Source organism: Podarcis pityusensis, assembly GCF_964106645.2.
Source record: "Podarcis pityusensis genome assembly, chromosome: 7".
NCBI lineage: Eukaryota > Metazoa > Chordata > Lepidosauria > Squamata > Lacertidae > Podarcis > Podarcis pityusensis.
This window is the reverse complement of record NC_138031.1, coordinates 55,511,276-55,531,312: the sequence shown is the minus strand read 5'-3', so window position 1 is coordinate 55,531,312 and position 20,037 is coordinate 55,511,276. Positions and strand designations below refer to the sequence as shown.

The window sequence follows — 20,037 nt, the reverse complement described above, 5'->3', positions numbered from 1 at the left end:
CCAAGAACGTGCCCCCCCTTTCTCCGCCCGCCCTTTATTGAGACAGGAAGACTCTCCCTAAGACATTCAAGGCCTAATTTAACCTCTTTCCATAGGGAGACCGGTGGGGTGGAAAGAGAAAAGAGAGAGTTGGAAATCTGCGCTGCAGGCCTCGCTGGGCTCCACACTAACCCCTCCCCTCTCCGGGTCGGACTGAGGAGAGCGGCGGCCGAGTGGGAAAGTGCGAGCGAGGGGCTGCGGGGAGGCGGGCGGGAGGCGGGGGGTTACCTGCAGAGCGCCGGGGAGCTTGCTGCTTTCTCCTCGGCATGCTGGTGTTGCCGCCGTCTCTTCAGCCGCCCTCCTCCTCCTCCGCCGCCGCCACCACCGCCGCCGCCTCCTCCTCCTCCTCCTCCCTCCGCCGCCGCCGCCGCTGGAGAGTTTCCGCACAGGACTCTTGCAATCCCCACTCTTTTCATGCAGAAACAAACATACACAAAACACTAATAAAAGGGGGGGGAGGGAGAAGGATGGAGGGGAGGAAGGGGGAGGGAGGTGGGGGTCCGGCAAACGGGCTCCCTCAACTTCGGGTTCCGCTCAGGGGAGAGTGCAAGGTGGGGAAGGGAAGGAGGGAGGGGGCAAAAAAAAGTTTGCGCGGGGTCTCCGCTCGGCGCTGGAGGCTCCCCTCGCGTCCTTCTCTCCGGGCAGCTCCTCGCGGCGCCGCGGAGGAGCAGAGGCTGCCGAGCGGGGGCAGGTGACGGCGGTGGTGGGCTTGGTGGTGGTGGTGGGATGCGGCGGCCCCCAGGCTGGGCACGGTGATGCCAGTTGCCGCCGCCGCCGCTCCAAAAACTCGCTGAGGCAATGTTTTCATTGACAAGGTTGGTTTCTGACCTTCCGATCCCCCCGTCCACACACAGGCGCGCGCACACACCCTTCTCGCCCTCCTCCTCCTCCCGTCTTTTCAGCGGCTTCTTTTCTTCTTTTTTTGGAGGAAGGGAGGGAAAAGTTACTTCGATACGCAAAACAAAGCTCTCGCTCGCTTGCTCGCTCTTCCCTCGCGCCTCGGGTCCCTCCGTCGAAGATGCAAGCGGCAGGGAGATGGACAAGATGAAGAGGCTGGCTCGCTCCGGCGACGTGCAGCTCAAATCCGTTTGCTTGATCCGGTCTTTTTTCCTCCTCCTCCTCCTCCTTTGCCCCTTCTTCTTCCCTCCACCCTTCCTTGATTACTTCTTCTGCTTCTTCGCCTTGGCAGAGAGTGGAGCAAAACACAGCAAACGAGGAGATGGTGGTGGATTCAGGCGCTCTTCCTCCGCTTCACTCGCCTCCACTCCCCCCCCCCGCTCCGCTCCGCGCGCAAGCCTTTCTCCAAGATCAAAGAGTCTCAAAGCGCAACTTTCTCGCTCTCTGGCTTGTTTCAGAAAAGCTCGTGGATTTTGGCGATGGTGGTTTTTATCGCGCCGATAATAGCTTTTTCATTGTGCAGAAAACGAGGTCGATCCGGTCTTCCCTTCTCCTCCCATCACTTAGTCTGAGCAAGAAAGCAAACAGTAAAAAAAAAAAAAAAGAGGAGTAAAGCCCCCATACATACAGATAACACCGGATGGGAAATGTCAGTCACTCCTCCACCTTCCAGAGAGTCACAGATCAAACAGTGGCACCATCGGAGAGGACTACTTTTCTGCCTCGCTTCCCCTCTCTCTCTTTTTCCTTCCAAAGATCGCAGCTTCTTCTGATACTAGTATAATGCGAACACGTTTTTAACATGGAATATTTTTTTTAGTTGATCTTGATCTGCAACAGAAAACAAACAAAAGCCCCCAAACCAGGCAACCCCCAGAGTGTGTTGAAAGGTGGGGGGAGAGAGAGAAGCAGAGACACTCACAGAGTGGGAGAGATTAACGTGAACTGTCCCCCCCCCCCTCGTTTAAACTCCTGGGAGAGAAAGAGATCCACTCTTCCTCTCTTCTCTTTTCACTGAAATATAGCACACATTCAGATCCCAGAGCTTTCAGACAGTCTCAACTGATAGACAGACACATCGAGCTGCTTTTCCTGCTTCAGATTTTTTTTACTCCTCCTCCTCTTGCCAACGTCACCCTGACAATTACAAATAGGTCTCATACAGAACCATACCTGTCAATCTTTTTAATTGCTTTGTTTGATTTCACCCCCTCCTTTTCCTTTTGTTTATTTTTGCCTATCAAGAATAAAAGTCACGGCAGAAAGTTCTTAACAAATATTTTAAAAGATTGTTTTTCGAGGGAGACAAATGTACCAGAATTGGTTATAAATAAAGCTCAATTGGCTGCTGTGTAGAATCTAACGCATGTGGTGCACAGTGCAAGTTCTGGAAAACTTAAGAGAGTTGCTTCTTACGAGGGTGGGGGCAGACACACTCTAAACTTAGGACTTCTAAAAAAAAGTTTGCATATTTCTAAGCTGATGCTAAGAAGAAGAAAAACTGCATCATAAAAATATGGCTGAATGGGTTTTCCATTGATGGAGATTCAGATAAGAGAGCAGTGAGATTTAGGGGGTAACTCGAGAGTAAGTTCCATTGAACTGAGTAGACATGTTTAGGAATGTCCTGAAAGTGCTCTTCCGTGTAAAATGTAGATTAATTGACAGACTGAGATTTAAAATCAGTTATTAACATTATGTGATTAAGAAATAGGATTTCTGCCATGACATTACTGGAACAGTTTTGCGTGTGCTTTCTATGCCATCTCCATCCAACGCTACCAAACAAAATTGGCAGGTTTTGTAAAACATTTTTTATAGGAGTCTGTTGACCAAGACATATGCTACCTATCCAAAAAGCAATGCTGAACATTGCAGAGACAGATTTAGAAGCACTATCCTAGAGATAAGGAGACACGGGTATTAGGCCAAAAATAAATATATGGCAATATTATTTAATGCCATAGCTATTGTGGGGAGGAAGGCGAGTCAATGGATTTACCAGTCTATCTTGTTATATAGGGTTATAAAATCTATGAGGCTGTAAAGCGCATTTCATGTGTACCTGAAGACCAGGAGGACACAAGCAGTATTTTGTGTTTGGGGGGGTGTCTTTAAATGGCGCTCACACATACACACAAACTCAGATCCTTAAAGATGCTTTAAATCCTTTCGTAAATCGCTGTTGTTTTTCTGCCTTCCCAAATGCAAGTGCTGTTTCCACTAGCGGTAGCTAGCGGCTCTGGGTTGATTTGTACCACCTTACGAGGAAGTGAACGTTTCGCACGGAAGGGGAGGGGCCTGTGGCTGCAGCCAGCGGCTCCAGGAGGCTCCTAATAACAACATTGCCAGATTAGCTGCAACTTCTCTCTACGAGCCTTAACCCTTATTCGATCTAATAACGTCTCCGAGCTTTCCTTTATATATAGATAGATAGATAACATAGGAAGAGCAGCTCGGTCTTTTTCTAAAGGAAAGAGCTGGAAGGAGCGGGAGGGGGGTGGTAGATTCGGCAAGCTTTTAATATGCAATAACGACGGGGCTCCCTTCCTCGGCATGCAGATCACACCCCATAAAAAATTCAAATAGAAAGATCGTGGGGATTAACCACTCCCCACAAAAAAAATCCTCCCCCCCCCCCAGTGAAAGAAATCCGTAGATGCTGTGATCACCAACATACGCTTGTGTGGGTCTAGGTCTGTTCTGTTTGCAGGCTACACAAACGCGCGACGTTTGTGTTCCCTCGGCACCAGCAACTTGGCAGGGCAGGCTGGGCAGAAACAGGAAGAACTTTGTCCCTGTGATATTGTTGTTGGGTTTCTTTTTTCTTTTCTTTTTTTAAAAAAATACTAGTGACGGTAGCACAGTATCAGCTGCAGGAGATTTTTTGCTGCGGCTGCTGCTCTGAGCTTCCTGTATTGTGGAGGGGCTGGAAAGGGAGGTCTCGAGGCAGGCTGCAGCTTGCTGCATTAGACTTTATTTACATACACAAACCGGTCTGTGCAGAATCTGTCTCCTGCAGCCTGTGCTGAGGTTTGCATGCCTGTGGAAGAACCCTCCTAGCCGAGGAAGAAAGAGCGCCCAGGGGGTGCGGAGAAAGCCGAGCAAAGGGCGGTAAGCACGGAGCGAGATGCGGGATCAGGCATGAGTTTCCACGCCCAGAGCAGCGCCTTGCTCAGGTCTTGGGGAGCTCAGCTGTGCAGGCTGCAGCGGCGTCCTTGGACGAGCCCCCTCCGGTCTTGCTTGGGTGGTGCTCGGCCCCGGCCCATCGTGGACATGTCCTACTCCCGCCACTTTCTGGATTTCCACGGCTCGTCCATCCCCACCACCATGAAGAAGCTGGTGGTGACGAAGCTGAGCTCAAACTTCCGAGAGGCTGTGAGCCTACGACACGATGCGCCTGTGCCACTCCCGGGAGACGGCGATCTGCTTGTCAGAAACAGGTGAGATTTTGCTTCTCCCTCCCCCGCGTCATTTTCTCTCTCCCTTTTCGCCAACTCTTCTTTGCATCTTCTCCGTGGGTGTTTTTTGGGGGTGGGGTATGCGATCCCCCTTCCCTGCCCTACTGCTTATCCTAACTTCTCACACCCTTTTGGCCTCCCCTCTCGTGTGCACGCAGTCATTCACTCGATGTGATCCTATCAAATCGTACCAGCTGCCATCTGGCGACTGCTGATTTAATTTTATTGTTGTGAATGGCTTACGCCATAATCCCGCGCGCGCACACACACCTCTGTGCAAATGATGAAACGTTTCCATTTGCTGAGAGGTAAAATGTGTATATTGCTTCGCTCTCCCCCTCCCTCTGCTCTCTTTTTTTTAATGATGTGTTAAACTGAAAGGAATCACGGGGAGGAGGGACAGCAGGTATTAAGAATGATACAAGCCTGAAGAAGGGTGATAGTTTCCCATCAAATCCACACCTTACGTTTAAAGCACATTCAATGCACATGGTTTCCCCCAGAGAACCCTGAAAACTATAGTTTGTTAAAGAGGCTGGGAACTGTACCTCTGTTAGGAAAACTACAGTTCCCGGGATTCTTGGGGGGGGGACGGGACGCCGTGTGTGTGGAACGTGCTTTAAATGTATCGTGTGCATCTGCAGATCTGAAAGTTGTATGCGACGGGAGAGTTCAGGAAGGGAGTTCAGCAACCAGGAAATGATTTCCAAGTCCCGCCCAGATTTCTGCCTGCAAATGTTTGTTCCATGTTCCTACAACTGTCACTGTGTGTGTGTGTGTGTGTGTGTGTGTGTGTGTTCGTGTGTTCTCATGAGCGAGCGCCCCTGACTTGTTCTCTGTGGATCTGCGAGGGCTGTTTTATACAGTAAAACTGACTGAGCTGCGTAGATCTCTGTGTGTGATTAATACACAGCAATTGGGACGTTATTTATAGTCTTCTGGGGGGGGGGCGGGCGCGCGCATGTAACACACTCCAGACGTTGTTTAGAGCAAGTTATGTGTGCAACTCTGCCTGTTTCTCCACCCCTCCCCCACCTCGGTCCTCCACGTCACTAACCTTAAGCAAGCCAGAAATCAACAGGAAAGCAGAGGGCCACAAATGACTGCCACCCACCTCTCCCCGTCACTCTTGAGTGTCTTAACTCCGTGGCCCTCTTCCTCCTTTTACGACTAAAGCAAAGCAGAAGGCACAGACCGGAGGGGGGAAATGGGGATAAGCAGCTCCCCTCCCTGACCTCACCATGTTTACTTGGAAGTAAACCCCATTCATTTCAGTGACCTTTACTTCCAAGTAAGTCTGATCAGGATTGTAGCCCTCGACAAGGTGTAGCACTATTTTCAGACGATTCCTTTGCCTGGTTTGAGCTGCTTTTGCAATGCATCCAGGTCATGGATGAAGTAAAGACGTCACATTTTGCTTAAAGCAATATGCTGTAAATTGTGGGCTAGTTAGTAGCTAACTAGGACTTGAGTTCTCATTTTCTTCCTTGAGCTTTCCACTCTATATACCTGAAAATTTGTAGAACAAAACCTCTACTTCAACAATCTTAGCAATATTTATTATTATTTTTTATTATTATAATACTCCTACTGCTGCTGCTGCCTTTCTAGATGATAGAATATCTTAAAATCAAAGTGGAGACTTTAAAAGTGGAAAGCTTAAAAATCCATGGGAGAATGTGGAATTCTAAAGGTGTGATTGTGAGTTTGGTGACTATGTGTTGGAGGAGGTTCAGGTAGACCTTAGATTCGTCCCTAACAATCCATTTTTTAATATTTAGAAGTGATTACTTGGTTGCTAATCTAGCATAAATTGCATTTCAGTAAGTGTAGCCCTATTGGAACCAATAGGGCTAAAATAGATTAAGCACAAATACACAGAATTATATGATTTGTGGATTACACACACACACACACACACAGTACGCACAGTCTTCAGTATGAAAGACAGCATATATCATACCTGTATCTGAACCCTAGCAAAATGTTCGTGTTTTATGTAATGTACAACACCCACAATACAGGGAGAGATGCCCTCCCTGGTGTCAAAGGTTTGAATTGCTGCTGTCATCAGGACATAGTATTTTGGAGAGCAAAAATATGTGAAGCCTTAATAAAAATCTCACTCATGCTGCAGTTAAATTCCTTTGGTTGGGGGATATGGGGGGGGGGATCGGCTGGTTTAAAATGCTGCGTGAAGATAAAATATATCCTGGCCTCCCTGCTGCCTATGGGAAGATTGCTGCGTCCTTGTTCTCGAATCTCCTCCCCCGCAACACTTTCTCCCTCCCCCATGAAATTTGAAAATTTATGCATGCAATTTATTTTGTTTTCAATGTAACTCTTTCCCCTCCTGCCCTTGATACTGGGTGGGCTCTCTGGGGACTGGAAAGATGTGCTCGTGCGTTCTCCGAAGTGGAGGCAAGGGGGGCTAGAGCAGCATTCACCCGGGGACTCAGGCAAAGAGAGTCCAAGGATCGTAACTCGTTTTTTAAAAAAACACTTAATCTTTTTTTAGTTTGCAAAAGGTGCGTGTGAGAAATCACAGGATTGGAGTTCGCAACTTTTGTGTCATGTGGATTTGCGTGAGATGTTCGGTTTTGTTGCTGGAGCTTCTCACCCAAGGCAGGAGAGTGCAAAATTAGTGCGGAATAAAGCGTGTTAAGAATAAAGCTTTCTACCTAACGCCTGTGCCTACCTTGAAAGCGTACACGGGACTCTCTCTCTTTCCACGCCCAATACCTTGTACACACTCTTGGGGGGGGGAGCGTAGTCTAGCTTTGAAAATACTGTACACTTTATCTCAAACTGAAACAGAAAAGAAAATCAGCTGCTGCGGTGCCTGGAGAATAAGCATATTAGCCCCATAACTCCTATGAAAAGACCAAATGGTATAATGCAAAATAGTACCCCATTCTCCCAAGTAAAACAGACACACGCACATGTTGCCTTGGCGCAATTTAAGTTCGTTTAACTTTTTTCCTTCTTTTTTTAGGACAAGATTTTGTTTAAGTATCCCTCCCCCCTCCCTCCCCCTCTCTCTGGAAAACAGCTCCCTCGCCTTTATTCTGATAATTTCCTGAACACCAAAAATAAAATTAAAAATCCACTCCAGCCTCTTATTCCGAGAGAAATGCCCTCAAACTGGGAATCGATTTGAAACATTAAACTTCTGATCATTTTGTGGGAGCTGTGATTGGGCGGTAAAAGAGGATTGAGGACCAGGAGTAATAAACAAATAAATAAATTTAGGGGGGGGGTGTTTTTTAAGCCATTCATATATCTCCGTACCTTTGTCTGAGCTCCATCCCACCCCGAAAGACATTTTCTGGGTTTCTTAGCTAATACGTGACCAAGGAAGTGAGGGTGTAAGTGCGTGTTTGTATGTGTTTCTTTAAAATTAAAAGTGTTGGGTCTCATAGTGGGGGTTCTGTTTTCTGTTGAGAGGGAATATCATACAAAAAATTGGGTAGCAAAGTAGGAAGCAAGACATGGGTTCGGGGAGGGAGTTTGGAGATAGGGGAAAAAATAGGAATGTGGGGCGAAGTGTTCTCAGCGATTGCGCTTATTTGGTCTGGGACCTTTCCCCCCTTTTCCTGGCGTGCTCCTGGGTTGGGTGACTTTGTTGTGTCTGCCTGCTCAAGGTCCTCGCCCTACCCCCTCGCTCTCCTGACTTCTGCAAGTTGTTTTTGAGTAAACGAAGCCGCTTTCTAACCCCACTTTGAAGACGCTTCGCCCCCTCCCCTTTTTCTCTCTTCAAATCGAATGTGTTAGTATAAATAAAGCCGGGGCGAGTCAGCCTGCAATTATTATTGTGGAGTGGGGGACTGGGGTGGGGACGGCTCGGATCCGTATTAGTATTAGTAATTGTATCGCTGCTCTCATTTTGGATATTTGCGAAAGGCTTGGGTCGCTTCCTAGGGAAATGCAAACCACAAAATTGGGAGAAGGGTAGCGAAGGCCCCCCGATGAAGGTCACGTACTTAACCGAGAGAACAATGACTGCGGGTTGCCAACTCTCCTCCTCCACGCAAGTTTGCAAGCTGATCTTGAACTTGCATCTTCCCTTGGAAGCCACCGACACGCAGGCTGCAGACCTTCCTAGTAAGCCCAAGGGAGACTTGACAGCACAGTCCTCCCCATCTCTTCCCAGAATCTCCACTGAGTCTAATGGGATTTACTGTCAGTGCGTGTATTTCCCGCGAGTAAGCAGGTAGAGGATCGGGTCTGTACAAATCGCCAAATAACCCTGCATCGCTCCCCCCTTCCTTAGTGCAACTTTGTCCTGGGAATGGCAAGGGAGGCCGTTGATTTCTGCTTGAGAATACCTCATCAGAGCTACTTAAAAAATTACAACATAGAGCAAAATCACAATAATTCCCCTTATTATCCACACCACTGCTGAAATAGGAACGTAGTCCGTCCCCCCCGGGGCTGGGATCCAGAGTTGTATTTTAATACAGGAGGGGGGGGTAGCAGAACTTGGAGGTGGTATTGATTAATAACGAAAATGAACAGTGTTCCCACTACTTCGGAAAGAAAGATCTGGACAGGGCAGGCCCCTTTTTCGAGCAGAGGCTGGGAAAAGATAGGGCTTGTTTTCTAAACGCAGCCCTTATCTTCGAGTTCGATGGAGGAATGGTGGGAGAGAGGTTTCTGATGCATCTCGCGGAGAGGGGCGCAACTCTGTTTTGGAAGAAATGATTTTTTTAAAAGTACGTTGTTTTCGCCCCCTTCCCTTTGCACAGCCTGCCCGGAGACTTTCTGCCTGCGCTTCCCAGCTGAGCCACGGAAGAGACGCGAGCAGCGCCAGGAGGAGGCTCGCCTCGCGAGGGGAGGGCGAACTGCAAGTGGCCATGTGCTGGCAGAGAGGGCAAAGCGGGAGGCGGAGGGGCCTGGGAGGGAGGGGACCTCCCGCCGACCTCCCCTGAGCCGACCCCAGGAGGACCCAGCCGGGCTCCGCGCTCCCGCTCAGCTGGGGGCCAAGGCTGGCATGCTCCCTTCTCGCTGGGGTGCCCCATAGATAGGCAACGTGGAGCTGAGCCTCTCCCTTCTTGCACACGCACCCATTTGCAAGCAGGTGCTCAGTTGCAATGCATTTGTGAGGGAAAGATCACAGAGGTGAACGGGGGGGGGGGGGCGTTTCACCTGTTATTGTTAACAAGGTGCGACTGAGTTTTCCAGCCCCTTCGGCTACTTGCAGGTTGTTGTTTTTTTAAGCCACCCTGTTCCTTATAGCCGCATGTCTTCATCTGCCCGCCCTTGCCAGCGATGTTTTAGTATAGGGGTAATACGACTTTTTGCAGCGAGGGGAAAGCTCCTGTCTCCAGGCACGCTGCTTGGCTAAGCCGAAGTTGTGCATTTCTGCTGGCTCAGCCCTGTTCTGTACCATTTTGCATGGGTGTGTGAAACTGGCAAGTCCCGTTTGCTTTGCAACGAGTCTGGGTTGTTGCAAGTAAAGTGCAGCCTAAATCGGACCACAAAGCCCCGACTTTGCTCTGGAGTCACTTTTCTTGCACCGCTTGCGCGGGCTGTTGGAGCAAGCGCCAGCATTGCAGCGCCCGGGACAGGGAAGGGAAGGGGCGCAACAATTAGGATTGCCGAAGGAAGGCTGCAGACAAGCCCCCCTCGCATGCTGCCTGTGTGACTTCGGGCGCTGGGGGGCGGGTTCTCCGTGCCGCCCAAGAGACACTGTGCGGGGATGAATGAATGAGGCCGATTGCGCGCCCAGCGGACTCTCTGGCTTAGCAGCCTCTCTGCGAGAAGTAGTTGCGTGGGGTGTAATGCAAAAAGCAGGGAGTTGTCGTGTTGTGTCGGAGCCCTTCCGACCTTGCGCCTTGGCTCTCTGATCTTTCCTTTCTCACGTCCTCAAGGCAACCTCAGCCCCTTTACCTTGGAATCTGCCCTCCTCTCTTACGCTCCCCTTTCAGAATGGGAAATAGGAGTTATGTAAATTTTAACTGGATGGGGAGGCCTTTGTTTTCTAAAAAAGAGGTAAAAAAAATGTGTTCCTTGCTACAGAGGCAGACTGGATTAAATGAAGAATTAGGGAGACATACAGAAGACACAGCTCCCTCTGTGAATGCACATCTATTTCTGTATCTAGCTATCTGTATTGAACTCTGTACATTTTCATAAATGAAAGAGATTTTTCTTAGAGTTAGAAATGGCCAGTGCACTTCCTTCAGTTTGTTGTTTCGCTGTGTGCCAGCTATTTCAAATTACCATAAATCCACAAACAGCTCTCTAGTTGCATTAAAATCAATTTTTCACATATTTTCACACTTCCACATAATTAAATGCCATAATTTGTTTATTTTTGGTTATAGAAGAGAAACAGTCACATTGCTGTTTATGACAGAATCATATTTTTGTTTTCAGGTTTCTGTGGGAAAATTGGCTGCAAACTCTGTGTGCGTACAGATAACTTGTATTTCAGCATCATAAGCCACTTCACCACCCATCGTTAAATTACTTGTGCCTTTTTAATACTTACGTTCATTTTTACTCGTTAGAGGTCAATAGTGCTCAAAAGTACTGTTGCATAATTTTAGTCCTTCAAGGTTGTTTTAAGGTGTTGTGAGTAATTTGTATACAGCAAAATATTTTAATAATGTGCAAATTAGTTGCATCAAAAGGCAAATTTGTTACAGACACTCAATCCATTTTCTTTAAATTTGCCTGCAGTAACACTTATGACCATCGACCTTGGAGAGGACATTGATACTTCATGTTATCATTAGTCACTTAAATGTGTTGTTATAATCTGAAATGTAAATTTATTGCCAGAGTCAACATATTTACTACTTTGCTCATATTTTAGTCTGTTGTATTTTTTTTAATAGAAAAAAGCAGTTTTATTCCCTAGCTTATCAAAACTCATTTCTATTGTTCTTATTTTCATGAAGCAGGCAAGGGGAAAATGCTTTGCATGTACAAAATATGTCAAATTGTGTTATCGGTAAAGCTAAAACCAGATTAAAACAACCTTTCCATTTTCATTTTGCATAGAAGGCGTTCCCCCACCCCACCCCCAACTCTTGAGATATTTGAATATGCAGCATTGAAATTTCTTACCTTGTGCATTTAAGCGAAAGGTTTTTCTTACAACGAAAAAAATGCCTTGTCAAAAAAAAGAGCCTAATACATTTTTGTTTGCTTCTAGATTTGTCGGCATTAATGCATCCGATATTAACTACTCAGCTGGCCGATATGACACGTCAGTTAAGCCCCCATTTGATGTAGGTTTTGAAGGAATTGGTGAAGTGGTAGCCTTGGGCCTAAGTGCCAGCGCTAGATACACAGTGGGCCAACCAGTGGCCTACATGAGGCCTGGTGCTTTTGCTGAATATACCATTGTTCCTGCCAAAGAAGCCATCCCAGTACCCTCTGTGAAACCCGAATTTCTTACACTACTGGTAAGTGGAACTACAGCATATATCAGCCTGAAGGAGCTTGGAGAACTGTCTGACGGGAAGACGGTTCTGGTGACAGCCGCAGCAGGAGGAACCGGTCAGTTTGCCGTGCAACTTTCCAAGAAGGCAAAATGCCACGTAATAGGAACATGCTCCAGTGATGAAAAATCTGGCTTTCTGAAATCCATAGGCTGTGACCACCCTATCAACTACAAAACTGAAAACCTTGCTGCTGTCCTTAAGAAGGACTACCCGAAAGGTGTGGATGTGGTGTATGAATCTGTCGGCGGGCAGATGTTTGACTTGGCTGTCAGCTCCTTGGCTACCAAAGGGCGCCTGATCATTATTGGGTTTATCTCTGGCTACCAAACCCGTACTGGCCTTCAGCCTGGTCATGTGGAAATGTTGCCAGCAAAGCTGCTAAGGAAATCTGCCAGCATCCGGGGCTTCTTCTTAAACCATTACCTTTCTGAATACCAAACGGCTTTGAAACACTTGATCGAAATGTGTGAAAACAGAGAACTGGTTTGTGAGGTGGACCTTGGAGACATGTCTCCAGAGGGCAAATTCGCTGGCTTAGAGTCCGTATTCCGCGCTATAGATTATATGTACATGGGGAAAAACATTGGAAAAATTGTAGTTGAATTACCTCACTCTGTCAACAGTAAGCTGTAAAAACAGAACAATGATATAAATCAAAAGAGGGAAAATGGGCACTTTATGCTTCACAATAACTATTTCTTTAAAGTTGCCAATGGGTAACATATTAAAAAATAGCATGTAGGCTTTCGTTAAAAAATATTTGTTGAATTTAAGTGGCTTTGTGTTCTTTAAAAATGCCATGTGTCATTGGCATTGCATTAAACAGTTCTGCATTTTTGTCTGGGAGTTTTGAGTGAACTTGTGATTAAACTTGCATTGGATTTGAATCTGGCCAACTATGAAATCTTCACCTACAGCTTTCCTCCAGAATTGAGTAAATAAAGGCATATTAATATTTTAAGTGAAATCAATAATATTATCGATTCTTCCTATAAAAAAGGATGGGTGCAATTCACCTGGACATTCTGCTTGAGCAACGGGAGTCAAGCAAGAGTGCTTTTCAGTAGCACAGGGCAGCATCTTAGCGGGTTGCACTTGATATTATTTAAAAATGAGAAATTATATTTTTTCAGTTGTGTTGGTTGCAAATACAATAATAAAATGCAGATTTATGTAACTCAAGAGATATATTTTACTAGTTACAAAAGTGCCAGCTTTTGTTTTTAAATGAAAGTTTGTTTTAATTTTATATAAGGTTTTATAGTTATATTTTGAAATCTTTATGTTGTAATACCACTTTCTAACTATTCTTTTGCCTATATTAACCCATTAATTGGGTTAACTTTCGTATAATGCTACATTCTACTAATATTAAGGCAATCTTAAGAACAGCGTTAACGAAGCCACTCACCTTACAAGGAAATGGTGGTGACTAGATCACTTGCTTATAATGGCACCAGAGGACTGTGCTGAACTATGCAATAAGGTGAAGCCTTTGTAATAATTTATATTTCAACCTTTGTAAGAATTTAATGTTGTTTTAAAGCATTAAAATCATTTTGACTATTATTTTCTTTACACTATGCTTCAGTTGTTCATTTATTCTCTTCCATTATTTTTTGTGCAACTTCAGCTGCAGTCCTATGACTACTTACCATTGAGTAAGCCCCACTGACTCACCGCTGAATGGGACCTACTGTTAAGCAGACAAGCCATGTTTCTTAGTTGGCTTCAGATTGCCTGTTTAGTTGTTGTTTTGTGAGAAGGGGTTAATCTCTTTAAGATGAAGATGCAAAAGAGTGTTTCCTGTTACCAAAGACAACACACATGTGGAATAAACTGGCACTTTAAAATATGTAGCAATTCCCCACTTTCAGCTATTTGCTTTTTCAGGCATTCTGGCAATCAGTGTTGAAGGACACTCTAATGTTTATTGTTGAACAGATTCCCCTTTTAGGCTCATAAGCATGGTTTTTTAAATTCCTGCTGCCCTGTAGCTAAAAGCACACCCAAGTAGTAGGATTTAGGCCAGCTCGGCACCGCCGATTTCAGTAGAACCTTAAGTGGCTTAAATCCAGGTATTCCAATTAAACTGGGTTTTGGACTGGGATGTTGGAAAATTTGCTTGGTAGGTGAAACCCAAAGTATATTTTGGATCCAGCAGCTGATCACCCTATGGAAACATTCTCATTAGGATGAAGTAGTTGGCTTCCCTTTGGTGGTGAACAGAAGTGGAGACAGCTATTTGTTTCTCCGTACAGCACAATTGTGGAGAACAAAATTCAGTTTTAGACATAAGGAGCCATCGTTATAATATGCTTCAGCACATAGAGATGTGAAGTGACCAAAGCCTGTTTCCCCCCCAAATTTTTTACCCTGAGCACTTGAGTTTCACAATTCTGTCTCTTTGAGGAACTATTACAAAACATCAAAATATTTACACCCCAATCATAAGTACTGTTCAAGTCATCTTGAGAGGGGTGTTTATGTCCTGAAGGCTAGTGTAAAATATCTAAATAAAAATAAGTCCCACTGATTTCATTGGGCCTTACTTCAAAATAATTATGTTTAATATTTCAGCCAGGTAGAGTGTGTTCCTTCCCAGTTGTGTGCGCACGCATCCGATTGATTCCCATAGTGAAGAACCACATTTACCTAGAAGCATAGTTACAACATTCTGTTTCATACTTTTTAAAGTAAGTAATTCTACATGATCATAAAATGGTAGTGTTGGTAGGGATCCACCAAGGATCATCTTGTCCAACCCCCATTCTGTTCTGTTTCAGTTTGTAACAATTAACATCAAATGAGTCAAAGCTGAAGAGGCAGTTTCAATATCTGCTGTAAATATATATATATATATATATATATATATATATATATATATATATGTAAAGGCCTAGTGTTGAAATTTAAATTAAAGAATGTTTCTAACAAGTATGTTCAGGTTGTAGTCTTATGCCCACTTACCTTTGAATTGATCAAAACTTATTTCTATGTAGACCTAGAGAGGACTGAGTAATATCAATAGGTATGCACACCAGTGTTGACCTTAGTGAATACCTTCATGAGTGAAACACATTTACATGATTGTAGACTCACAGTGGACTGTTAAGTCCTCATTTGCTGAGGCTCCCCGGTGCATGTCCACCTCAGCATGTTTCCATCCAAGTATCTCCACTTCACACTTGGTTACTTTACAGCAAATGCACATGCCCCAAAGTGTAAACTGGGAATCAGATAGTTAAACATTGGAATCAATGGGATATAAATGCTTAACTGTGGGTTGCATAACCTGGATTGTGTGCTTGTTAACAACTGCATCTTATTCTCTTTAGATGTGAAACAATAGTTTCCGAGCTTACTAATTTACCCAAAGATTTTTTCACATAACATTCTTGCTGTTGCTGCTGCATTGTTGCTGTTGTTCTCTTGTTCTCTTCGCCAGGCCATTCTTCATTGAATCAAGCTAGGCGTGGTAGGGTGGTACTTTGATGTTGTGGAAAGGCTTGGTGTTTACAGGTAATTCTTAGTCCTGATGTGTGTATCCTATTGTGCCTGATAATTGGATTATTCTCTCTCTCACACACACTTTTTATTAAATCCACATATCCCTGTTTTTACTTAAAATATTTATTTTTGCCTCACCATAGTATAAATTATGTTGATTCCAAGTAAGTGATGAATTTAAATAATGCAGAAGTCTTTGGCAGCAGCATAAGAAGTAGTACTTGTTATGGATAGTGGTCAGAATGAGGGTATATTAATGGTTAGATAACAAACATATATGGAGAGGAAATACTGTCAGTTCATTGCAAGGGATTAACAGTGAAGACACTTGGGCCAAGATCCAGATTGCCTGGCAGTGCGTGATTGAAAAGTGCTTCAGCTTGCTAGGGCAGGGCTGATGGTTTTCCTTTCCAGCTGTAGCCCATTGCACAGTCTTATATCCTGGATTAGTATGACAGGCAGGACACCAGGGGCTGTCCTGCAACTGGTGGTCAAGAAAAGCCCTGTTGCATGCACAGAACTTTGGATCCTGGCTTTGACTGTTTTATAAAAAGATACTTTAAAAACTCTTTACAGAGTTAATCCTTAAATGAATGCAAATATTCATTCAGATTGAATACCAATAATAGTATAATACCAATTATAAAACGTCTAGGAAATGTCTTGTATATTCTAGATAGAGAATTGGCTTTTTAAGAAAATAACTCATGGAGGCTGCAAACCTCCACATGCTTGGAAGTAAGTCACATTGAACTAAATGGAAATTACTTCTGAGGAGCTACACCTAGGATAGCACTGCATATTGCGCCTCCCCCCCAAAAAACTTTTAATTTAACCTTTCCACTCAAATTTGCTTGCTGTGGAAAAAGTTGGATGTTTGCAGACAGCAGCAACTTGAGTTTTTCTACATATAGCAAACACAGACAAGGAAAATGTGTCAAGAAAGGCCAAACCTGTAATGTTGTCGTAGTTGTTTTTTAGATACACATATATATTCTCCACCAAATATATTCACTTGCAGTATTATGCACATTTTACCCTGTACATTTTTTATTGAACTGTTGCACTGAAGCATTTTAATACCTTTTAAAATTAAATCATATTTCAATAACATTATAATGTTAATTTTTTTGTGGGGGAGGAGAAGCCAATTGCTGAGTATAATTGCCATGCTGTGCAAATACAGATAATTGCAGCTGCTGAGGGAAAAGTTTGCGGCAGTATTCAGAAATGTTATTTGTTTGTTTGTTTGCTTTTCTTCAGTCTGAGCTAGAAAGGAACTCCACTGCTGAATAGCTGTTAGTATCTATTTTACAAGATTTACTCATTTTCAGGTGCCTAATATAGCTGCTAGCATGCATGCACAACAATACAATTTATATGGTAAATGGAACCAAATAATGGCTTCGCTGAATGTTATGGCTGCACTGAAGGGAAATGTCACGGTAAATAGCTGCCAAATTATGGATCATGCCGAAGTGTCACAACTGCACTAAAGACAAATAGCACTAGAGACTATTGCCACTGTGACGCTTTTGAGTTATGAAGAAGAGGCGCAGCCTTGATGCGAAGCTCTTTGTGTCCTCATTATAGCAAAGGGTTACTGGTGCAATGTACAAAAAAACCTAGTCCAATGTGATGGTTAGTTATTAATCTGTCCATTTCAGATCTAACAGCTGTAGAAGAGCAGGCAGTCTTAAAACACACACACACACACACACACACACACACACACACACACAAAGAGAGAGAGAGAGAGAGAGAGAGAGAGAGACTAAAAAACTGCAGGTTTTATTAACATAAATGTGTATGGGGAATGACTGGCAATGGCAAAATGTTGCAATAAAATAATCTAATCAAAGAATATTATTAAATTTAACATAGTATGCATCTGAAAGGTTTACTTGCTTCTTAGTCAGATATATGTGTGAAATATAAGCGGTAATGCACTTTTCTCTCTTTGTAAAGACTTGAGTAGTAAGGACATTACCGACCAAATTGCTTCTTCTAAACTGAAGTGAGTCCCGGTTTCTCTCATTTTAATGGGAGGGTAATAAAGATGAAAGACTAACATTTTAACTGATGGATCCCTTAAGCTAGAGAAGAGAAATTTATTATGTTTTGAGGGGCTATGATAAATCCTGAATGTGAGTGCATGTTTGGGGTGATATGGTAACCTCAAGTAAAAGAAAAACAAAGCACACCATTAAAAGGGGGCGGGGAGCCATCCTCTTTTGTGGGCTTTGATCGTTTTTACACTGTTTTTATTTACTCTAAGGAAACAGATTCTATTAAGACATCATGATTTCAGTTCTCCCCACTATTTAGGAGCAAGTTCCATTGCTTGCATTTGGATTTGGTGTTTGGAAGATAGCGGCCGTTATAAGTGAAATGCTTGTGGAGATTAAAAAATTTAGCAACTATTACATCTGCTCCAAGGCCATTGTTTAAACATAGCCTGAAATTATAAGTAAAATAAGTTTGATGTTCTCAACACTTTCTTTAAGAGATTATTGTACACACTGCAAATACACTATCCATAATTCAACACAACTGTCAGCCTCAGTTTTAGAGAAGGGGGCTGGGGCCAAACAATTGTAGTGGATAAATTACTTCTCTTTTCTACAGAGAATGGCCTTCCTTCCATGTTGTGCTTAAGGTCATTGGCAGGGCAGCGTTGGGGCAGTTTGCACGGTAGTTAAATCTTATATGCCGTTTAAATATGCACTACGTAATCCTCATTGTGAGGGGTAAATAGAAGATTAATTACTATTTTGTTTGATTAAAAAAACCACACACACCACTTTCAGATGTGGTACCTCTCACATGTGACCTGTATAGATAACTTTTTTAAACTGTCTTAGTACTTTTAGATTTCATCACCCCACTCAAAAATCTAGATTTTAGGCTATATGCTAGTTTTTAGCATGTGGCAATAATGTGCTCACTGTTTAAAACCCTTGTCCTGTCCCCAAAAAGTTCCATCAAACCCAGGTTAGAACAGCTATTAGTGTGCCCAGAATTTATTTTTATGTACTGCACAGTTGCAAGTAACTGCTTCTTATTAAATGAAAACCCTGCATTAGATACTTTAGAAACATTCCAGCTAATGAATATGTAATGTCCTTTGTGTAACAGGACTTTTTGTGTTCGGAACTAAAAGATGCTGGAAAGTTGACAAATTATATCATTTAAGACAGATGCCTGCCTTGGGGACATGATTTTTTTTTTTAAGGGTGGGGGCTTCCTGTTTCTGGCTTTTATTTCAGTTACATTTGTAATTGCTACAGGAGCAGTACCTGTGTAGCGTTGTACCCCTTCACATAGTTAGTACTTCACATTAAATCAATGGATGTGTGGCTTGTATCACAGCAGAGCAGGATTTAATGTAATTTTGTTTCAGCTAGTATGTTTTCTTCCCCACCTTTATCTCCTCCTGCACAAATATTTTGTCAATTTGCTTGTTTAAGGTATTTACACTTCGCCATTCTACTAAAACTATCCAAAGCAACTAATGAAAAGGAGCTTATAATAATCAACATGTCGTGATCAAGTAAGTATTATCTGCAACAAAGGAGAAAGCAGGAGTCTAAATGACTATACAGTGGTACCTCAGGTTAAGTACTTAATTCGTTCCAGAGGTCCGTTCTTAACCTGAAACTGTTCTTAACCTGAAGCACCACTTTAGCTAATGGGGCCTCCTGCTGCTGCTGCACCGCCGAAGCACGATTTCTGTTCACGTCCTGAAGCAAAGTTCTTAACCCGAGGTACTATTTCTGGGTTAGCGGAGTCTGTAACCTGAAGCGTATGGTAACCCGAGGTACCACTGTATATCTCTCCCACTCAAATTCTTAACCTAATCTTGTTTTTCAAGTGCTGGGGATTTAGCTTTGTAGCATGCAACTGAAACGGAAAGCATTAACAGCACAATCCTATGAATGTCTGTTCAAAATAGTTCCCATTGAGTTCAGTGGGACTATTTCCCAGGTAAGTCTGTATTTTCCCAGGTAAGTCTGTATATAGAACTGCCGCCTAAAGCAGTGTCTGCACCAGCACTTAGACCACCATATCCTACACCTAGTTTTCTAGAAGTATGTCCCATTGAATTTAATGGGACTTTACTTCCAAACAAATAAATGTCTTTGTTTTATAGCTAGTTTTTTCATGCCATGTATGTACCTGTGCTGCTCAAGGCATACTCAAGGCATACACACAGTTGCCACCTGAAGATAAGCAGCTGAGCCACAAAAAATATATTTATCAACTAACAGATCCATTGCTAGGTAATTGCTTCAGCCTGCCGTGTCAAGGGCCAAATTTGCATAGGCAGTTGTTCCTTACCATGCCTCTCCAGCTATTGGGACAAATGTTGGAAGAAAGTCAGTATCTCCTCAATAAGAGCTGAAAATGTCTTAATAATCACTGGAAATGTGGTGTGCTAAGGGACATTACCTAGAACACGGAACCAGGCTGGTCTACAGAAGATATATAACCCAGGAAAAAGAGCTGGTGCCTATATCGTAAGTAGAAACAGATAGGATGAATGCAGGATCCTGCTGTCACACATTGCAAAAAATAATAATAATTCTAGACATTTGAAATGTTACTGTTGTTTCAGAGTCCAGCCCAGAGGAAATGGTGATCATGCTTAACCATGACCAGTAGATAAGACC

General features: G+C 43.8%; 2 protein-coding genes across 8 annotated transcripts in view; one reads left to right on the top strand and one right to left on the bottom strand.

The window, feature by feature from the left end:
• Positions 1-3,736, bottom strand: part of TSHZ1 (teashirt zinc finger homeobox 1) — an 80,307-nt gene extending 76,571 nt beyond the window's left edge. Inside the window, exons 1-2 of one of the 4 annotated variants that reach the window (XM_081014136.1) lie at positions 3,617-3,703; positions 268-1,504 (exon numbers count right to left, since the gene is read on the bottom strand). In XM_081014136.1, coding sequence (XP_080870262.1) covers positions 268-307 — 40 coding nt within the window. In that variant the 5' untranslated portion in view covers positions 308-1,504; positions 3,617-3,703. Of the gene's footprint in view, positions 1-267; positions 2,638-3,616 lie in introns of those variants that run through there. The other 3 variants (XM_081014138.1, XM_081014135.1, XM_081014137.1) reach the window with 3 other exon arrangements.
• Positions 3,243-13,432, top strand: PTGR3 (prostaglandin reductase 3). 4 transcript variants are annotated; one of them, XM_081014256.1, is made up of 3 exons: positions 4,250-4,379; positions 9,146-9,477; positions 11,563-13,432. In XM_081014256.1, exon 3 carries the CDS (start codon positions 11,723-11,725, stop codon positions 12,485-12,487), a length of 765 nt encoding a protein of 254 aa, XP_080870382.1. In that variant the 5' UTR covers positions 4,250-4,379; positions 9,146-9,477; positions 11,563-11,722; the 3' UTR covers positions 12,488-13,432. The 4 variants fall into 4 exon arrangements, with proteins under 4 accessions (XP_080870379.1, XP_080870382.1, XP_080870381.1 ...); XM_081014255.1 differs by lacking the exon at positions 4,250-4,379 and adding an exon at positions 7,928-8,501; XM_081014254.1 differs by lacking the exon at positions 4,250-4,379 and adding an exon at positions 7,928-8,610.
• The last annotated feature ends 6,605 nt before the right edge of the window (positions 13,433-20,037 follow it).

What these genes read in the sequence shown, in the direction of transcription:
- PTGR3 (XM_081014253.1), top strand. Translation starts at nt 4,081, where the DNA reads ATGAGTTTCCACGCCCAGAGCAGCGCCTTGCTCAGGTCTTGGGGAGCT. An exon ending in GATCTGCTTGTCAGAAACAG is followed by an intron (nt 4,380 to 11,562) that starts GTGAGATTTTGC and finishes GTTTGCTTCTAG; the next exon opens with ATTTGTCGGCATTAATGCAT.